Raw genomic sequence first — 16,928 nt, 5'->3', positions numbered from 1 at the left:
TCAACTAGTCTTCTATGCTTGGACTTGTAGTAGTTACCAATATTTATAATTTCAAATAGTGCTGTACTTTGTACATATATATTTTTACATTATTGAAATTATGTCTTCAGGGTAAATACCTAGAAGTGAGACTGCTGGCTCAAAGGGTAAGAGTGTGTGTGTGTGTGTGGTGTGTGTGTGTGTGTGTGTGAGAGAGAGAGAGAGAGAGAGAGAGAGAGAGAGAGAGGTGTGAGATATTACCACATTCCCATCCATAAAGATCAAACCATTTTGTATTCCCGTGAACAGTGTATGAATATGTATCAGTTTCTCCACAAGGGCTGCTCATTTAATTTTGCAAAATGATGGCATTAAAATATTCTTCCCATCTTTCATCACTATCATCTCAAATGATTTTAATATTTCTTACCATTTTAATAAGGTAAAAAACATAATTAAAATAAAGGGTAACAACTCTTTAAGTTTAAACCGAATAAATTTATCTCTTATTGTGATTGTTTTTCTTTTTGTTGAAGACAAATGCATCTCTACCCTCTAATCAGAGGAATCTTTTTGAAATGCATATCTGATCCTGTCTCTCCTAAATGGGAAATCCTTCAGGGCTTTTTCCACATTTCCTCAGATTTTATTATGGCCTATAAGTACATGTAAGGTCTCAGCCCTATATCTACAGCCACTTTGATTTTTAGTTCTTTCAGTATACCAGACCACAGGGCCTTTCCATGTGCTACTTCCCTTGCCACCATTAAAGAAATAGATGAGTCAAAAACAAACAGGAAATCCAAGTTCTTATCCTTAGTGTACCTTTATGTGACCTTATGCAAGTTACTTAACCTTTTAATTCTTCAGTTCCCTTAACCTAAAGTGAAGTAGTTGTATCAAATGACCTACAGGTTCTCTCAGTTTTAAGTTGCAAATTTACCAGGAATCATTCTGATGGGAAAGTAACAGAACTAGCACCATCGCCCTATGGCTTTTAACTGTAACTTGGCTTTAAGTATATAACACATATTTTTCCACTTTCTAACTCTTTACTTAAATTTAAATCATTTTCAAAAATTATTAGTTGACTCTATATGAGTAAGGCAAGGTTTAAGTTTGAAAATGATTATTAAAATCATGAATTATCTCTACTTTTGGGGTCCTGTGTCGTAGATTCTGACTTTGTGACCACTTTCAGCACTTTAAATCACTGTGATGAGAGTTCATTTTATACCCTTTTAAAGATTTATTGGAATAAATCTTTTTTGAGAGCAGGAGGAAAGGGGAAGGCTTAATGGTGAAGTTGGCCTGAACTTAATTTCATACTCTTACTATTCTGATCTATTGCCATGTTTAACTGATGATTCTTTGTACTCTTATAAAATTGACTGTCAGAAAATCTGTAGTAGATATCAGGCACAGAGGCTAAAGAGAAAGATTAAATAGGTATTTGAGAATTAGTGATTGTAGGAGGATGTATATGTTGATCTGTAGAAAATGTTGCTAATTAAGTAATATTGTCAACCATTAAGTACTCTAGTCTTTTCAAATACACTTTGGGTCCTTAAGTTTGTCCATTAGTCCCTTTTACTTGGAAATCATGTTATAAGTGGATAATTTGATTTCCAGCCCAGAAGAGCTTTTTAAAAAACATTGTATCTTAGGATTGCCTTAAGATTCATCTACTAGTAAGCATTGTTTATAAAATTTTCTATATACTTATTCACAACTAAGAACACCAAGTTACATCTTCCCTTACTTGCATCTGGGGTTGGATTGACATGCAAGTACTAAAATAGTTAGGGTGTTGGGAGGTAGTAAAGATTCTGTTAGGCAATAGTAACTTAATATATTGACAGAAGTCTCAAGTATCTGGTTCATTCATTGGGGATCCAAAATTATAGAACCAAAAAAACAATTGCTTCAGACTTTGCCAGCTAGATATGAGTCATGAATTAAATGTTTCTCAGTTGGGGATGTGAAGTTAGCTGATGTTCCATTTTATATTCCTCAACTGAGTGATTAATCTTTAAATACCAGTATCTGTAATTTAGATTTATACCTTAAATTTGCTTTCAGTATCTTAAGTGTAGATGTAAGATACTTTCAGTATCTTGAGTGTAGAATACAAAGTCAAAACTCCTTGATAAAGTAATGTCTTCTGTTTCTTTAAATATTTTGAACACATGTTATGTATACTATGTATATATTTTTGTACATTCTTTTGGTAAACTAGTTATTTAGTTGTTATTTTCTCTGGAAAGGTCATTTCTGAGTTTAGAACCAATCATTAGGATCCTGGGGAGCTGTTTTCTACACCTTAAAAATGTTCTCATTTTCTGTTCCTTTGAAGGGCATTAATGTAGAACAGAAGATTAAATCATCTACTCTTTTATAGAGATGTTGAAAACAGTGGGTACAGTTCTTTGGGAGAGAGGGCTTGGCACTGTTACCTTAGAGTAACAAAAAGTAAAATTCTCAGAGCTGTAGTAATACAGGTGTTTTGGAGAAAGGGAAAAGAGAAAACTCCCGGGATATGTAATTTACCAGAAAGTGTAGTGCTAACAAAAGGAAAATAACTTTAGTACGCTTTCTCTCCATGTAGTTGAGATTTACCCAGGATTTGAAGTTGTTGATAAGAAAACTAATACTTTTATCTGCTAGGTATTACTTTGCGAAAAATCCTACAAAACTTTGATTCATCTTTCCCTTGACAAGAGGGTTACAAAAAATTTCTCCCTTGACAAGAGGGTTAATCACAGAAACAACAAATATCTAATCACTCTTTTGCTTGTATTTTAAACTAATAGCCATGCTTTGAGGTCTTGCCCACAAGACCTTTCAGCCAAGAAAATTTCTGAGAAATCTGTTATAACCTCCCTGCCCTTTCTTCCACATCTTTAAGTCACTAGTTGTTTTTCAAGAGTACTAGGTCTATTTATTTTCTGAAGAGTGATATCAAATAGAGGTACTACAGGGCCAATTGAAGACATTAAGGATTTGTTTTGCTTTTTGGTTTATCTAAAGGAAACCATGGCTACCTAAAGAAAATCTCCCACTGTTATTTCATTGAAAATGGATTACTTATTTAGCAAGTGACAATGATTTGTCTGAAATCATTGTAGCCCAAACCCAGAGAAGAGCAAAAATCAAATTTAAATTTTAAGGGTATTTTTCCAAAGTTGTATTCAGGATGTGAAAGATTAGGTGTAAAAAGTAGACTGAATGCTGAATTTAATTATGTGCATTTTTCTCAAATAAAAAGTATTCTTTCTTAGTTAACTTTGGAGAACTGCTTGAATTTGAAAGAAAAAAATATGTTGGAAAATGAAAAAGTTTTAGTGTAGTTGGTGCTTAATATCTAAATTATAGCTCAAATCGATACCTTTCTTTAAGAAAATGGAATGTAGTTGTACTGAGTAATTTGGCCCTGTAGTTTTCCTGCTTTTTACATAAGGAACTATATTTTTACTTTATAAATTATATTGACATACAATAACACTTTGCCTACTGGAAATAATATTTTCATCTGTTCAATATTTGGCTTTAAATGGTCAAGAGGGAAGGGAAGTAATATATTTATCGCTTTCTAAGTGCCGAGTCTTGTATTTCACTATCTTACTATCTGTGGTGTTTCTGACTTAAAATACTTAATATACAAGTTACTTATTATGACATAAATATGCCTTTAAAATGTACCTCCAGGTAGTATTTTCTTAATGGACTTAGCAAAACAACAATTTTGTTAGTTTCTTCCCTCTCAATTTTGGTGATGTATATTATTTTGAAATTGAGTGCTATTATATCCAGTGAATGGATCAAAATAACAATTTGAAAGCATACTATACTATATAGTGAGATAGCATATGCTTCTTATGAATTTCCTACGAAGACAAAATCCTAAATTATTATCTGAAAGTGTAACTGTTAGAGATCCCCAAATAGCGTTAGTGTGTTGTTAGTCTACAGAAGACATTTTTAGCTGTTTTTTCAAAAACACTCCCCAAACACTATTTCAAATTACTCTCCTTTCTCACTTATGTTACAGTTCAAGAAACATGATTAGTTATTTCCCTTCAAATTGAAATAGAAATTAGATATATGTTGAATAAAAATATTAAATACTTTAAAACATTAAATGTTATACTTCATTTAGTTTAAAATTGCTCAGAAATTCAGACAGTGCACATGGTCACCACATGATTGAAATCATAGTCACTTTTAGACTTTGAACAACTTTTTTAGGGATTTTTTTAATGAAGAGGAAGGAACAGATCAAACTGGCTCAGAAAAATAAAGTGGTATGTATACAGAATAGAATACATTTTAATGGTTAACACATTGAATATAATTTTTTATACTAATAACTTTAAAATGTCCACATGTTTATTTTCTTTCAAAGGCGGAGAAATAGTTGTCCAAGAAAACACTTTTCACAGTTGAAGGAACTTAGAGATGCCCAGTGAAGTCCCAGCGGTTTTATTTCAGGCAGCTTATATTGTAGATTCATGGTCAAATATCTTACTTTTTAAGGTCTGTAGGTTATGTTGAATAAAGTTCTCTGTGCTGTGAACTTCAGAGAATCTAAAGTCACCTCTCCTAGTAGACCAGTTTTTCATTTTTATTGAATTCTGAATCGTGTCCGATGTGAAGTAGTAAACTATAGGGTCAAAGCAACAGTTTGAAACAGCAATGCAGAGAGTGATTGGGTACATAGTCCTTACTGCTGTCACTGCTGAGCAATTAACAAATGTTTGTGTTCTCATAAGAGAATATAAAATAAGATTGATGTTGTAAGGCACGAAACAGAAGCAGAATATGACCAAATGTACAAAAATCATTTTTAAAACTTTAGTTTTGTTTATTTTGCTTCTACTTAATGTAACAGGTTTATTTAAAGTTCTTAGCACCATACTAGAACAAGTTACATTTAAAATTAGAGGAATAAAAAATCCTACTATTTCGATGAAAATTACAATCCTTGAAAGATACGTTTTCCATGTGGCTTCTGGAAATTTTTCAAAGCAGGCTTCTGAGGCATTGTTACCCTGAGAGTGGGTAGACTGAAAAAAAACTGCTGGTGCACTTCCTCCTATCACAGTTAGCCACACAGCAATACACACGATTTTTGCATTTCGTTTGGTTCTCAGAGTCTTTGACTTAAATGGGTAGACGATTGCCAGAAACCGATCGACACTAATACAGGTTAAGAACAGAATGCTTCCATACATGTTGGTATAGAATAGCATCACTGAAATTTTACAGAGTTGATCTCCAAACGGCCAGTTCTGGGTTGCAAAGTAAAAAATCCTGAAGGGTAAAGTAAAAACGAAAAGCAAGTCTGACATTGCCAAGTTAATCATGTATGTTGTAGTTTCATTTCGCACTTTGAGGGTGCAGATGAAAATGTATATGGCAACACAGTTAGATATTAACCCAAGCACAAATACCATACTAAACATGCAGCCATACAAAGTGTACTTAAAGGAGTCATCATAGTAGCATTGGGAGCTGTTATTGCTTACCATTATAAAGGCACGTCCAGTTTACAGTGTTAAATCCTTTGGTCTGCTGCAGTTTTCTTTGGTATTCAGATTGTGACCACTTTATAACCTCTGGAGTATTTGCAAATTCCTTGTATCTTTGGGTGATTTTATAAATATTTCCTTTTTCTTCGAAATCTCGACAGGAAACATGAAATTCGTTGTTGTAAATTTTCCACTTGGTTCTTCAACAGGAAAATACTCTCATTTTCTGATTTCCAGAAAATCCGTGAATCCAGGGTTTAGATAGCCCACGAACAACTTTAAAAAGAAATGTAGTCAGTGAAGCCAGCCTGTTAGATTATAAATTTAAAGAAAAGCGGTGTTTTGAAACAGGAATAAAACTACTCTTCTGGTAAACTTGCATTTCAGTAGGCAAAGTGAATATCTCAGAACTGTTTCTTTATGCTCCAGAATATTTAAGCTAAAGTTAGCAATCTTTTTTGCTTTTCAGTGCAGAGTTTCAGAGACTTAAACATTCCCAGTTTGGTCTCACTTACTTCTTGCTCCTTTTAAATAAGGTTTTCCTTTTTGGTATTCCTGAAGTGGATTCCAGACGGTAGTAAGCAGAAGAGTCTTTAAAGTTTCCGAAATAAATTCCTAAGCGTGTTAGCTCTTGCTGAATTGAAGCCTTTCCTCCGTTGCCAGATGTATTGTGAGATGGGCTTTCTCTGAAGTGGAAAAGAAAGGCTCGCTAGATTTGTAATATGACATCACAGGAAGAAGAGGCTGGGCTTGGACAAAGAAAGGTTTCAGCCGTTTGTTTGCAGTTCCTTTAATCTGATAATGTGTCTGCTGGGAATATACCTAGGAGGTTTGCAAATGGTCACTGGCTGTTTAGCTGAGCCTTTGCCCTTTAACTCTTTTTATGCAGAAATGCCTTCTGGGATGCTAGCCACCTCACAAAGAGTTTTCTTTCTTTCCTTTCTCTTATTTCTTTGTATTTGGTAGTAAAAATTAAGAAAGAAGTCAGTATTAAACCTGTTTTTCTCTTATTTGATTGCTTTTGTGTTTGGAATGTGACTTTGTTTTCAAGAAATGTATAGGAGTATATATTTGTAAATTTAAATTGTTTGTGGTGTCTTAATATAGCATTAAAAAAACTGTTTAGGAGAAATTTAATCTTTAGGGATAAAAAGGACTTGACTGCCCAGTGGTGGTTTTCTTGGCTTCTCTTTGCCATAATTGTTCCTCAAGATTTAATTGGTGTGATTGTGAGTGGCTCCAATCCTGAATCTCTTTTATTTTTGATGAAGGAATCTTCTAACATTCTTTCCTCTTTCCCATAAAATTGAGTTAATATTTTAGAACACTTTAAATTTTTAAATTACCACTTTCCTCAAGAATACATTCAAGGATGTTCACATTTGGTGTGGTATTAATCTTTTTTACACACAGAGCTAAATTACATCTTTTTAAATGAACTTTTTTTCTTCCTTAAATTGATTGAAGTAAGTTTTGGAGAATAAAAGTTATACTACTTGGCTAAATTTTAGGTTCATAATTTTATTTTCCTTACCCTTAGCCCACACCTTACCTCTCTTAATATGACTTTGACTATATTGGAATATGGTTCAGAATGTCTTCATTTAAAAGCTCCTGTGAGTTGTTTCTGAATATATTTGTATTTGAAGGATACTCATCTTTTAAAGTCCAAATAAATTGGAGGAATAAAGTATGTGCAGGATGGGGGTCATTGAATATAGATGGTATTTCCTTCAGGATCGAAGATACCACACAACCTTTGGACACATACTTGGTTTTTTTGTTCTAAATTACCATTTTTCAGAAAAGGCTAAGATCCAGTTATGTTTTACTGTTGCTATTTTCTTTCTTTTTTTTTTTTTAATGTTTTTATTATTTACGTTAGCACGGGCTGGGGAAGGGAGAGAGAGAGGAGGACAGAAAATCTGAATCAGGCTTTTCACTGACAGCAGTGAGCTATGCTGGGCTCGAACTTACTGTTAGGGCTCAAACTCATGGGACTGTGAGATCAAGACCTGAGCCAAAGTAGGACGCTTAACTGACTGAGCTACCCAGGTACCCTGACTGTTGATATTTTCTAGTTTGGTTCAGTTTGGGCCAAAACTCTTTCCAAGTATCAATTTTGAAAATTTAGGGAATTTATGAGTGATTTGTTTTTCCTTCCTGAATTACTTAACTAATTTGAGAGTAATATGTTGCAATAATATGTTTTAATACCCTTTTAATTATAAAATTAAGTTTAGCAACTTTTGTTTGTTGATGAATCCTGCCTGAATTGTATTATTTTTTTTATTGTTTTGACTGGGAAATTTATAATAAAGTGACACCAAAAAATGAGTATTATTTATAATTGATAAACTTAGACTTTAAAGGGTTAAATTCTTTGTGTATTGCATTGATATGGAAAAGAGTTAGCCTGTGTGTGTTCATATAAGAAGGAGGTGAATAGTAACAAGATACGTAGTTGATAAGCTGTATTCTTTTTTTTTTTTTAACGTTTATTTATTTATTTTGAGAGAGAGAGAGAGAGAGAGAGAGAGGGAGCAAGCAAGGGAGGGACAGAGAGAGAGAGAGAGAGAGAGAGAGAGGGAGAGACAGAATCCCAAGCAGGCTCCACACTGTCAGCACAGAGCCCAACGCAGGGCTCCATCTCACGATGTAAGATCGTGACCTCAGCTGAAACCAAGATGATGCTTAACCGACTGAACCACCCAGGCGCCCAATAAGCTTGTAGTCTTACTGGAGAAAATTTTACTGTTATAGTGTCTTAGTAATCTATTACTTTGATTATCTCTTTAGTCATCATTAAATAATGAAATAATAAGCAGTCATATGCCCTGACCTTGTTTACTTCTGCTTTCATTTTGAATATGGCATTTACTCAAAGAGTTAAAAATTGTGTTAATTCTATATTGGAATATTCTTCTACGTATTGATGTTATTTACAAGACTTATTCACGTAACTGTTCATTTCTTGTTTGAGTTATTTTGCTTATAGATCACTATTTGTGAATTAAGCTTTTTGTTATCAGTATATTAGTATATGTTTGCATTTCTAATTTTTATATAGTGTTTGACCCTTAGTAGATACTCACATGTTTGTTGATGAATGAATCATATCAGTAAACTTTAATTTTGTTGAAAGGTGTTTCTGTTCAGAAAAAAGAACAACAGCAGAGGGGCTGTCTGCTTCAGGGAAGATCATCAAATGCTAGATTTTTTGAGATATTTATGTTGACTTCTAAGGAACCAAAGTGAAATTAGATACCTTGAAAATTCTTTAGATTAAGATTTGATAAATACATAGTAACTCCTTGCAAAGGGAATTAAATAAATATAGAGAATTGAGTGTATTTAATAGGTACTTTGTATTTGATAGCTTCAGGCCAAACTGTTATTTTAATACGAGATTTGTATACTTCCGAAGGTTAAGTCTGTGAATCAACTCGTTTTTTGTGTGAGGTTTTCTCCGGGGAAGAAATAACATGTGCCACCTATTTGAGATGTAGTGAATCTCATTATGCAAGTCATCACTTTCAAACTTTAATTTTATCAAGAAGCCAATTAAATAACCACCCAGCCTATAAAGTAGATGTTTGATTCACTACAATAGTGGTATAAATCAGTTAGTTTCGTAACTAATTTTTCTTCGGGGTGAGAGAGAGTATTCTGGTAGTTAACTATTAGAAGCGTAAGGATTTGGGTAACTTCTGAGTTCTTGACTAAATTTCTGCCGCAACTGTGACTTTGAGGAGGCAACAAATCTGACTTGTTTCAAAATAGGCTCATAATAATGTTTGTTGAAAGAATAAACAAAGCTTTATTAGACACCCACCATAAGCAAATAGTGTGTCAAGTGTGCTCCTCAGCCATTCTTACTTTCTCTTTGTTTTCATCAAGCCTATTTTCTGGGCTTTATTGCAAGATCACTCACTTCCACCTTTCTGGGCTAACCTTGTTACTCTTATCTGTATGATTGTTATAATGTCTTATCTTGTCTTCTGATTTTTAGTCCTGCCCTTTTCTGTTTTCCCCCTGCCAGCCCGTCACAGATCAGCTCATGAGTGAATCAACCATTTATTCATATATTACCCTTCTTGCTTCCAAAAAGAATTTAAAGCTGCTGCTGATTTTAAAACGGATGAAAATAAACATTAAGATTTTAGTGTTTTATTATATGTAAATTATACCTAAACTTTAAAAGTTTAAAAAGAGCGTATAGAACAGTTACAAAGTTTGAATATGAGATATGTGAAATTATTGTATACATTCGTCATTTTCATTCTAAAAATTATTCATTTTGAACACTACAGTGTTTGCAAAAGGTAAAAAAAATCTTTAACACACAAATTCATAACATGTTAGTAAAAGAATAAAAGGCAAGTATTAGCAGGAAGAGAGAAGGGTAGGAAGGGCAGAATATGAAATGAAGTTAGAAAAATCTAGGCTAAGGGAAGTTGCTGCATTTGATGCAAGGGAGAAAAGGAAATCATAGTGGATTATGTCGCTTCTATTTAATGAAGGAAAACATTCCCGTGTGTCAAGGGAGAAACTTTTCTTTTGCTTTGTCTCAGAAATACATTGTGAATCTTTACCATGAACAATTAAATGACCACTGCTGATTGTTTTCTAGTGGCAGAACATACGCCAATTCTCGTTGGCCTTCATTTCAATTCAAGAAAAGCACCTGATGTCAAATTGTGGTTCTGAGAAACATACTGTATGTTGGTTTGGTAGATTAATATAGTCCAAATATATGTGGTAATTTGGTTTAATGCTGAGGCTATTTTGGTAGTCTAGTGTAAGGGATCTCTACCTGAAGACCTTGACATGTCTAAAACTACTGTTTTAATTCATTCCCCTGAGGACTAGGTCCGTGGCTTTGATGATATTCTCAAATAAAACTGTGACTAAAAACACATAAGAGACCACGGATCTTAAGAATTGAAGGAGTAGCCAGTCCTGCAGGCCATTTCTCTGAAATATCTGGAAATCTCAGAAATATTTTGAAAATTTTTCTCTATGGATAGACTAGAAGGAAAAAGACTATTAGATGCTAGTGCAGGTTCCTTATGAACGAAGTACAGAAGTGTGTATGTAGGCAATAGAATGTAAATCTGTAATTTTTTAAAATTTTGAATAGGGAAATGTGAAAGTGTTATATAAAGAGGACGGGCAAAGAACAGAGAAGCTTGTTACGCAGTCATTTGACCTTCCTAAGATTTTGGCTACTTGGCTGTAAATTGAGGGAGCTGGACTGCTCAGAGGTCTCTTCCTGCTTCTATACCTGATTCTGATTCTTTAAATACTATGAATACTTAAGCTGCTAGATTGGTTTTTTTCACTCTCAGGCATAACAAATCAAGGAGTCACTTTTCATTCTTTATGTTTAAGGATATCTAATTTTGAAACAGGTTATACAAGAAATATGTACAAGAAATATTCTTTGCTTACACCAAGAGTCTCATAATATAAGAATTTTGTTAACATGTTGTTATACTGTAAAGATTTAATATTGAACAAAGACTTTCCTTTGTATTTCTGTAGCATTCATCTTTAAAAGGTTTTTCTTTCCAAAGCACGAATAAGATGCCATGTTCTTACTATAAAATTGAAACTACTTTAAAGTAGTTTCTTATTAAAAGTTTTGATGGTCATAATTTGGAGTTATTCCTAAAATAACATTGAATATGAGGTGTATGAAAACAATTGGACAGGAGAGTATGTGAAACTTAAACTGAAATAAAGTTCAAGTTCAAAATAAAGTGTGGAACAGTGAAATTTTAAAATGTAAGAAAAATACTCTAAACTTGTTTTGAATGCATCAAATGTTTATTGTGATGATATGTGACTCTTCAATGTTCTCTTCCATATCAAATTTACACCTATTTTTAAAAATGTTTTTTTTTTTATTTTGAGAGACAGAGTATGTATGTACGTGCTACCAGAGGAGGAGAGAGAGACAGGGAGAGAGCAAATCCCAAGCAGACTCTGTGCTGTCACCTCAGAGCCCAGAGCCTGATGGGCAAGGCTCCATCCTAGGAACCTTCAGATCATGACCTGAGTTGAAATCAAGAGTTGGACGCTTAACAGACTGAGCCACCCAGGCACCCCTCAAATAAACACTTAGTAAAAAAGCCCAAGTTTTTCTCATTTTGGAGCCTTCTGAAGCCTATTATGATAAAATTTTTATTTAAGTTCAGACATGAGCAAAACTTTTAATTTGAGTAATGAACATTTATAATTTATGACAATGAAGTATATTCATTTTGTATAAAAAGATCTCTTAACCTAACAAGAAAACTTATTAAATTCTATACCAATTTAGTATTACTGTAAGTGTGTTGATATCATTTGAAAGTGGTTTACCTTTCTATCATTATTGCAGACACTTAGTACTTTTTGTTACTCTTTACTGGAGCATGAGTCATCTACCCAAGTTCAGAGGGTTGAACCTGCTTATAGTGTTGGGTGGAAGTAGAAGAAAGATGTTAAGGGTGATGAATAATGATTTATAGCAAAGTAACAGTAGATGGAAATGGTGGTTGAAGTAGGTTCAAGCAAACAGGGAAAGGAAATTAAGAGGAGCAGGAATGTTGTTTGTGGTGTAAGACTTAAAACTTGAGTAAACATGTAAATATGTATCATGTAGTAAATATGTATCATGCATACATGGCAGTAAATATGTATCACTGCCAACTTTGAGTTGTCCCTTCTTTCTTTTTTCCTGTCTCAGCCTGATCCCCACTCCTTCATTGCTGCCTCTTAAAATCCTATCACATATTTTTTGGAGACCTCTCAATTTCATAAATTGGTTTTCTATACTTCCATAGTACTTAGTTTGTCTTCCTTTTAAGACCTATTCATGCAAGTCGATTAGGATTAAAAACAAAGAAATAACTGCAATACAGAGTATAATAGTAGATATTTATACAGAGTAGAGATGAGAGTCGACCAAGTCAGTTAAACGGCCTTCAGAGGAGATGATATCTAAAGAAGGCTAGCCTTTAAGCTGAATAAAAGTTTTAAATTTTAAGTCCTGAAGGCTAGAGTCATGCCTGGTAGTAATGTTGTCTTTTGCAGCCAAAAACACATAAAATTATTTGAGTGATGATTTTCCCAGTTTTTTCAAGGATGCTACATAATTAGTTCCACTCTAAATTTCTAGAAGAGAAGTTAATTCATCACATACAATGTATGCTTTGGGGCATAAGGGTTTAATTTGGTCATAAAATGCACTCAAAGAAGGTCATAGGTTGGTTGGTGTTTTCAAAAGTCTTTTACCTACTTTAGAAGCAGGTAGATATAGTGTAAAAAAAATCTAGATGTTAAGGGGCCTAGATTTGTAATCCCAGCTGTGCTACTAAAAATTAATGTGACATTGAGCAAATAGTTTAACTTCTCTATTATACATTTATAAAAAAATATTGAACTAGATCTTTAAAATCCTTTCCAGACCTTACATTTCTAATTTAATCTTCATACAAATTTTGAACAGTAGAAAGAACGTATATTATTGTCTCCAAGAAACTGAAAATCAGAGAAGTTGTGATTTGTCTAAAATTATGAAAGTGATTAAATAATGGAGAATGATGAAGCCAGAACTAGAAACCAGATCCTCACCATTAAATACCCAGTCCAGTTCCTTGTACTTCTTTGTCAAATTAGAGATGTCTAATCATGGTTTTTTTTCTTATTGACATAAAATAGGGACCTTGGTTCATAGCTTAGGTGAATGTTAAGCAGAGAAAATCCTTCTTTGCTATATAGCCTTTTTGGGGAAACACTATAGTCTAAAATTATGATAGATTTAATCTCTTAGAGTAGATTAAAATCATACTGCAACCATCTTTCACTTTAGCTTCACCTATATTGATTTTATTCATTCATTCAGAGAGAGGGCAAGCAGGGGAGAGGGGCAGAGGGGGAGAGAAAGAGAATTAAACACACTTCATGCTCAGTGCAGAGCCTGACATAGGGCTTGACCCACAATCCTGAGATCATGACCTGAGCCAAAATCAAGAGTTGGACGCTCAACTGACTGGGCCACCCAGGCACCCCATGTTGATTTTTTATAAAAAATGTTGGAAATGGAAAAAGTGCCAGATTTTATATAGGGGAAGGAAATATTTCTCTTTCTTCCAAATAATTAGAACAAACGTTTTCTGTGAACAATAAATGAACATTTTCTAGCACTGTTTATTATCAGAAATCCAAGTAGTTGAGTTATATTTCAGTAAGCATTTGTTGACTTTATCCATTACCGAAATGGAGAAAGGGAAGGATTGCTCTTTTAGGATGCTCCTGAAAAGCTAAATAAATACTTGTGGCCAGAAAGCTGCTCTTTGATACACCTGAGGTTTTTTGTTCCCACTAATGAAATTGTGTTTTAGGAAAACCAAGGTCAGTGCTTTGGAGTGACTCAGAGGCAAGTTGCTGAAAATACATCGTTGAGTTCGATGTATACATCTGTAAAAGGTTCATAGGGATGCTGTAAGAAACTAGAAGGATTGATTCTGTAGTTCTCAGATTGCCTTGCAAGAGTCTTTATGTCCTTACTCTATACATAGTGAAAATCATAGACAAGCATTGCTTATGTGATTCATAGGAGAGAAACAACTTGAAACTCTACCTAAAAAAAGAAATTTGACCCTACATAAGGAGAATTTTTTAATGAATATATGTTATATATTTTTGAAAATTCAAGTAAAATGTTTTAAAATACATATGTATCCTTTAAAAATGATTCCTTAGCTTTTTTGATTAACTGGTGTCACTCTCATTAAATAAGATAATTCTGTATCAGCACTAATCAACTGGAAAATGTAATGGAAAAAAGATTCTGGTTAAAACAGTAAATAGTATAAAATACCTTAAGAATAAATGTAATAGGGAAAGAACAAGATCTAGATGAAAACAAAAGACCCAAAACTGTAATGAAGGCCATAAAAGAATACCTAAATATGTGACATGCAGTTTTACTGGGACAAATCTAAAAGTTTAATGTTATTCCACTAAAAATCCCAATAGATTTTCAGTGAATGTCTTGAATAAAATGTTATATATATGTATAGTGTATGTGGATTATATTTAATGTGTGTAATATATATTACATATGCTAAATACATATATATTATATACTATAATATATTATGTATATACTATGTATACATATAGTATAACCTAGCAGTTTTACTTCTAAAAAAATTTGTCCTTGTTTCCCATTCATATTCCTATCAGTAGTACTTTATTTCCCCACATCCTCCTCTAAGCCAGATTATTATGAGACTTTTAAACCCTTCATAAATTAATAGGTTAAAAGTGGTATCTTGTTTAATTCGCATTTCTTTAGTTAAGAGTGAAGTTGAGCCCAGAAATAGGCATGCACGTGGGGAAATGTAATATTAGTACTTTAAATCAGTAAGAAAAATACAAATATTTTAGAAATGCTTAATGGGTCATCAGGGAAGCAATTAAAAAAAAAAGGTGGACTTTAACTTATTCTTTATACCAAACAAAACAAATTCCAACTAGATCAAGAATTTAAATGAGAAAATGACTTCATTAAAAATAAAAGCCTCCATAAATTTCTGGGAAAAAATTGGGTGCACTTAAAAGAGTAGTAAAGTATTATGTGAAGTCTACAGTTTTAAAGGAAAAGGTACATTTGACTAAATAGTTTGGCTGCAAGAACACATAGAGTAGGAAGAAAATGTCAGTTTATCATATTGAACTTTATATAAGATTAAAACTAATGAGGGGCACCTGGCTGGTTCAGTCAGTGGAGCATGCTACTCTTAATCTCTGGGTTGTGAGTTCAACTCCATGTTGGGTATACAGTTTACTTAGTAGAAAAAAAAACCCAAAATTAATCCATTCAGAAAAATGGGAAAAGGATCTGAACAAGAATATCATTTTTTTCTCTTAACTTAAAAGTGGTTTGCAATTTCGTTTGTTTTAAAGTAGGGCTCCACAGGGCGCCTGGGTGGCTCAGTCGGTTGAGCGGCCGATTTCAGCTCAGGTCATGATCTCGCGGTCCGTGAGTTTGAGCCCCGCGTCGCTCAGAGCCTGGAGCCTGTTTCAGATTCTGTGTCTCCCTCTCTCTGACCCTCCCCAGTTCATGCTCTGTCTCTCCCTGTCTCAAAAATAAATAAACGTTAAAAAATAAAAATAAAAAAAAAATAAAGTAGGGCTCCACATCCATTGTAGGGCTTAAGCCCACAACCCTGAGATCAACAGTCACATAGGCTCTACTGGCTGAGGCAGCTAGGTGCCCCTGGTTCACAGTTTTTGATACCCAAATTAATATTTTCTTTTTTTTTAAGTTTTGGCCTTTAAAATAAAAATGAGTGCACCTAATTTAGATTTTTTTTCCTTTATTTTGCTTTCAAATGACAGATTTTTAAGATCTAGCTCTGTGAACATGATTGCAAATACACTTAATAGTGGAAACATATTTAAGCATTTATGCAGATGTTTTACTCTTAACTAGAATTCAGAGAGACTGGCTCTTTTAACAGATACTGATACTCAAGGTATATGGAAGAATTAATAAGATTCTAAACCACTACTAATCCTTTTGCAGAACAAAATTTCCATGGTCACTTCTTTTATTGGTTTGTTGGTGTGATTATTTTAATCAACTGATTTCACATTCTTGGAAAACTTGAGAGTTTCCTATCCATACCCAGATGTCACCAGTGCTGCCTAGGAAAGGTTAGAAACAAAAGACCGGAAGGAATGACTCTACAATAGGGCCCCTTTCAAAGCCCAGCTTTTTGTTGTTGTTTTTTAGTTAAAAGTGGCTGCTTTAGCCAGACCAAAAAACAGTTACCAGATTGTTGTCCTGGTTATATAGATAGGGAAATAGGATAGGGACATTTAAATTATTTTAAATTATTTTTCCTTTTTATGTTGTGTTTGATCTTGGGTCTGCTGATATTTGTTTATTCAATAGCAAATATTTACAGAATGCCAGTTGTGTACTCTTCCAGATACTAGGATTACAGCAGAGGAAAAAAAAATTCCTGACCTTATATTTATTTGGGGGAGATGGGCAATCAACAAATAATTATATAATTGGTCAAATGGTGGTAAGGTCTCTAAAAGAAAAATACATTTAGGAGGAAAAGCAAGGTGTTCTATAGAGAGAGTCCTAGGAAGGGCTTGTTGATAAAGGGACATTTGAACAAAGACTTGAAAGAAGTGAAGGAATGAACCAGTCTTTAAAAATGCCCTCCCCAGTTTGTATTTCCAGCCTCATCTTAAATAATTCACTCACCAGGTTCACGTAACCAAAATTTTCATGGCAACTGGAAATTTCTAAATAGCGTTTCAATTTGATAAAATTCCACATACCTACTTCTGATTTTTGTTTTGTGTGATACCTTATAAACTGGGATTGGCTTGGTTTAGTTT

The 16,928-nt window shown here is 33.6% G+C and overlaps 2 protein-coding genes across 6 annotated transcripts in view; one reads left to right on the top strand and one right to left on the bottom strand.

The window, feature by feature from the left end:
• Positions 1-16,928, top strand: part of RB1 (RB transcriptional corepressor 1) — a 168,013-nt gene that overhangs the window by 108,041 nt on the left and 43,044 nt on the right. The gene's annotated exons all lie outside the window — the stretch shown is intronic.
• Positions 4,217-6,250, bottom strand: LPAR6 (lysophosphatidic acid receptor 6). Its single transcript, XM_015068900.3, has 2 exons — positions 6,026-6,250; positions 4,217-5,786 (listed from the first exon to the last, which is right to left on the bottom strand). Exon 2 carries the CDS (start codon positions 5,508-5,510, stop codon positions 4,476-4,478), a length of 1,035 nt encoding a protein of 344 aa, XP_014924386.2. The 5' UTR covers positions 5,511-5,786; positions 6,026-6,250; the 3' UTR covers positions 4,217-4,475.

Source organism: Acinonyx jubatus, chromosome A1 (genome assembly GCF_027475565.1).
Source record: "Acinonyx jubatus isolate Ajub_Pintada_27869175 chromosome A1, VMU_Ajub_asm_v1.0, whole genome shotgun sequence".
Lineage (NCBI taxonomy): Eukaryota > Metazoa > Chordata > Mammalia > Carnivora > Felidae > Acinonyx > Acinonyx jubatus.
This window is presented reverse-complemented; position numbering and strand designations above follow the sequence as displayed.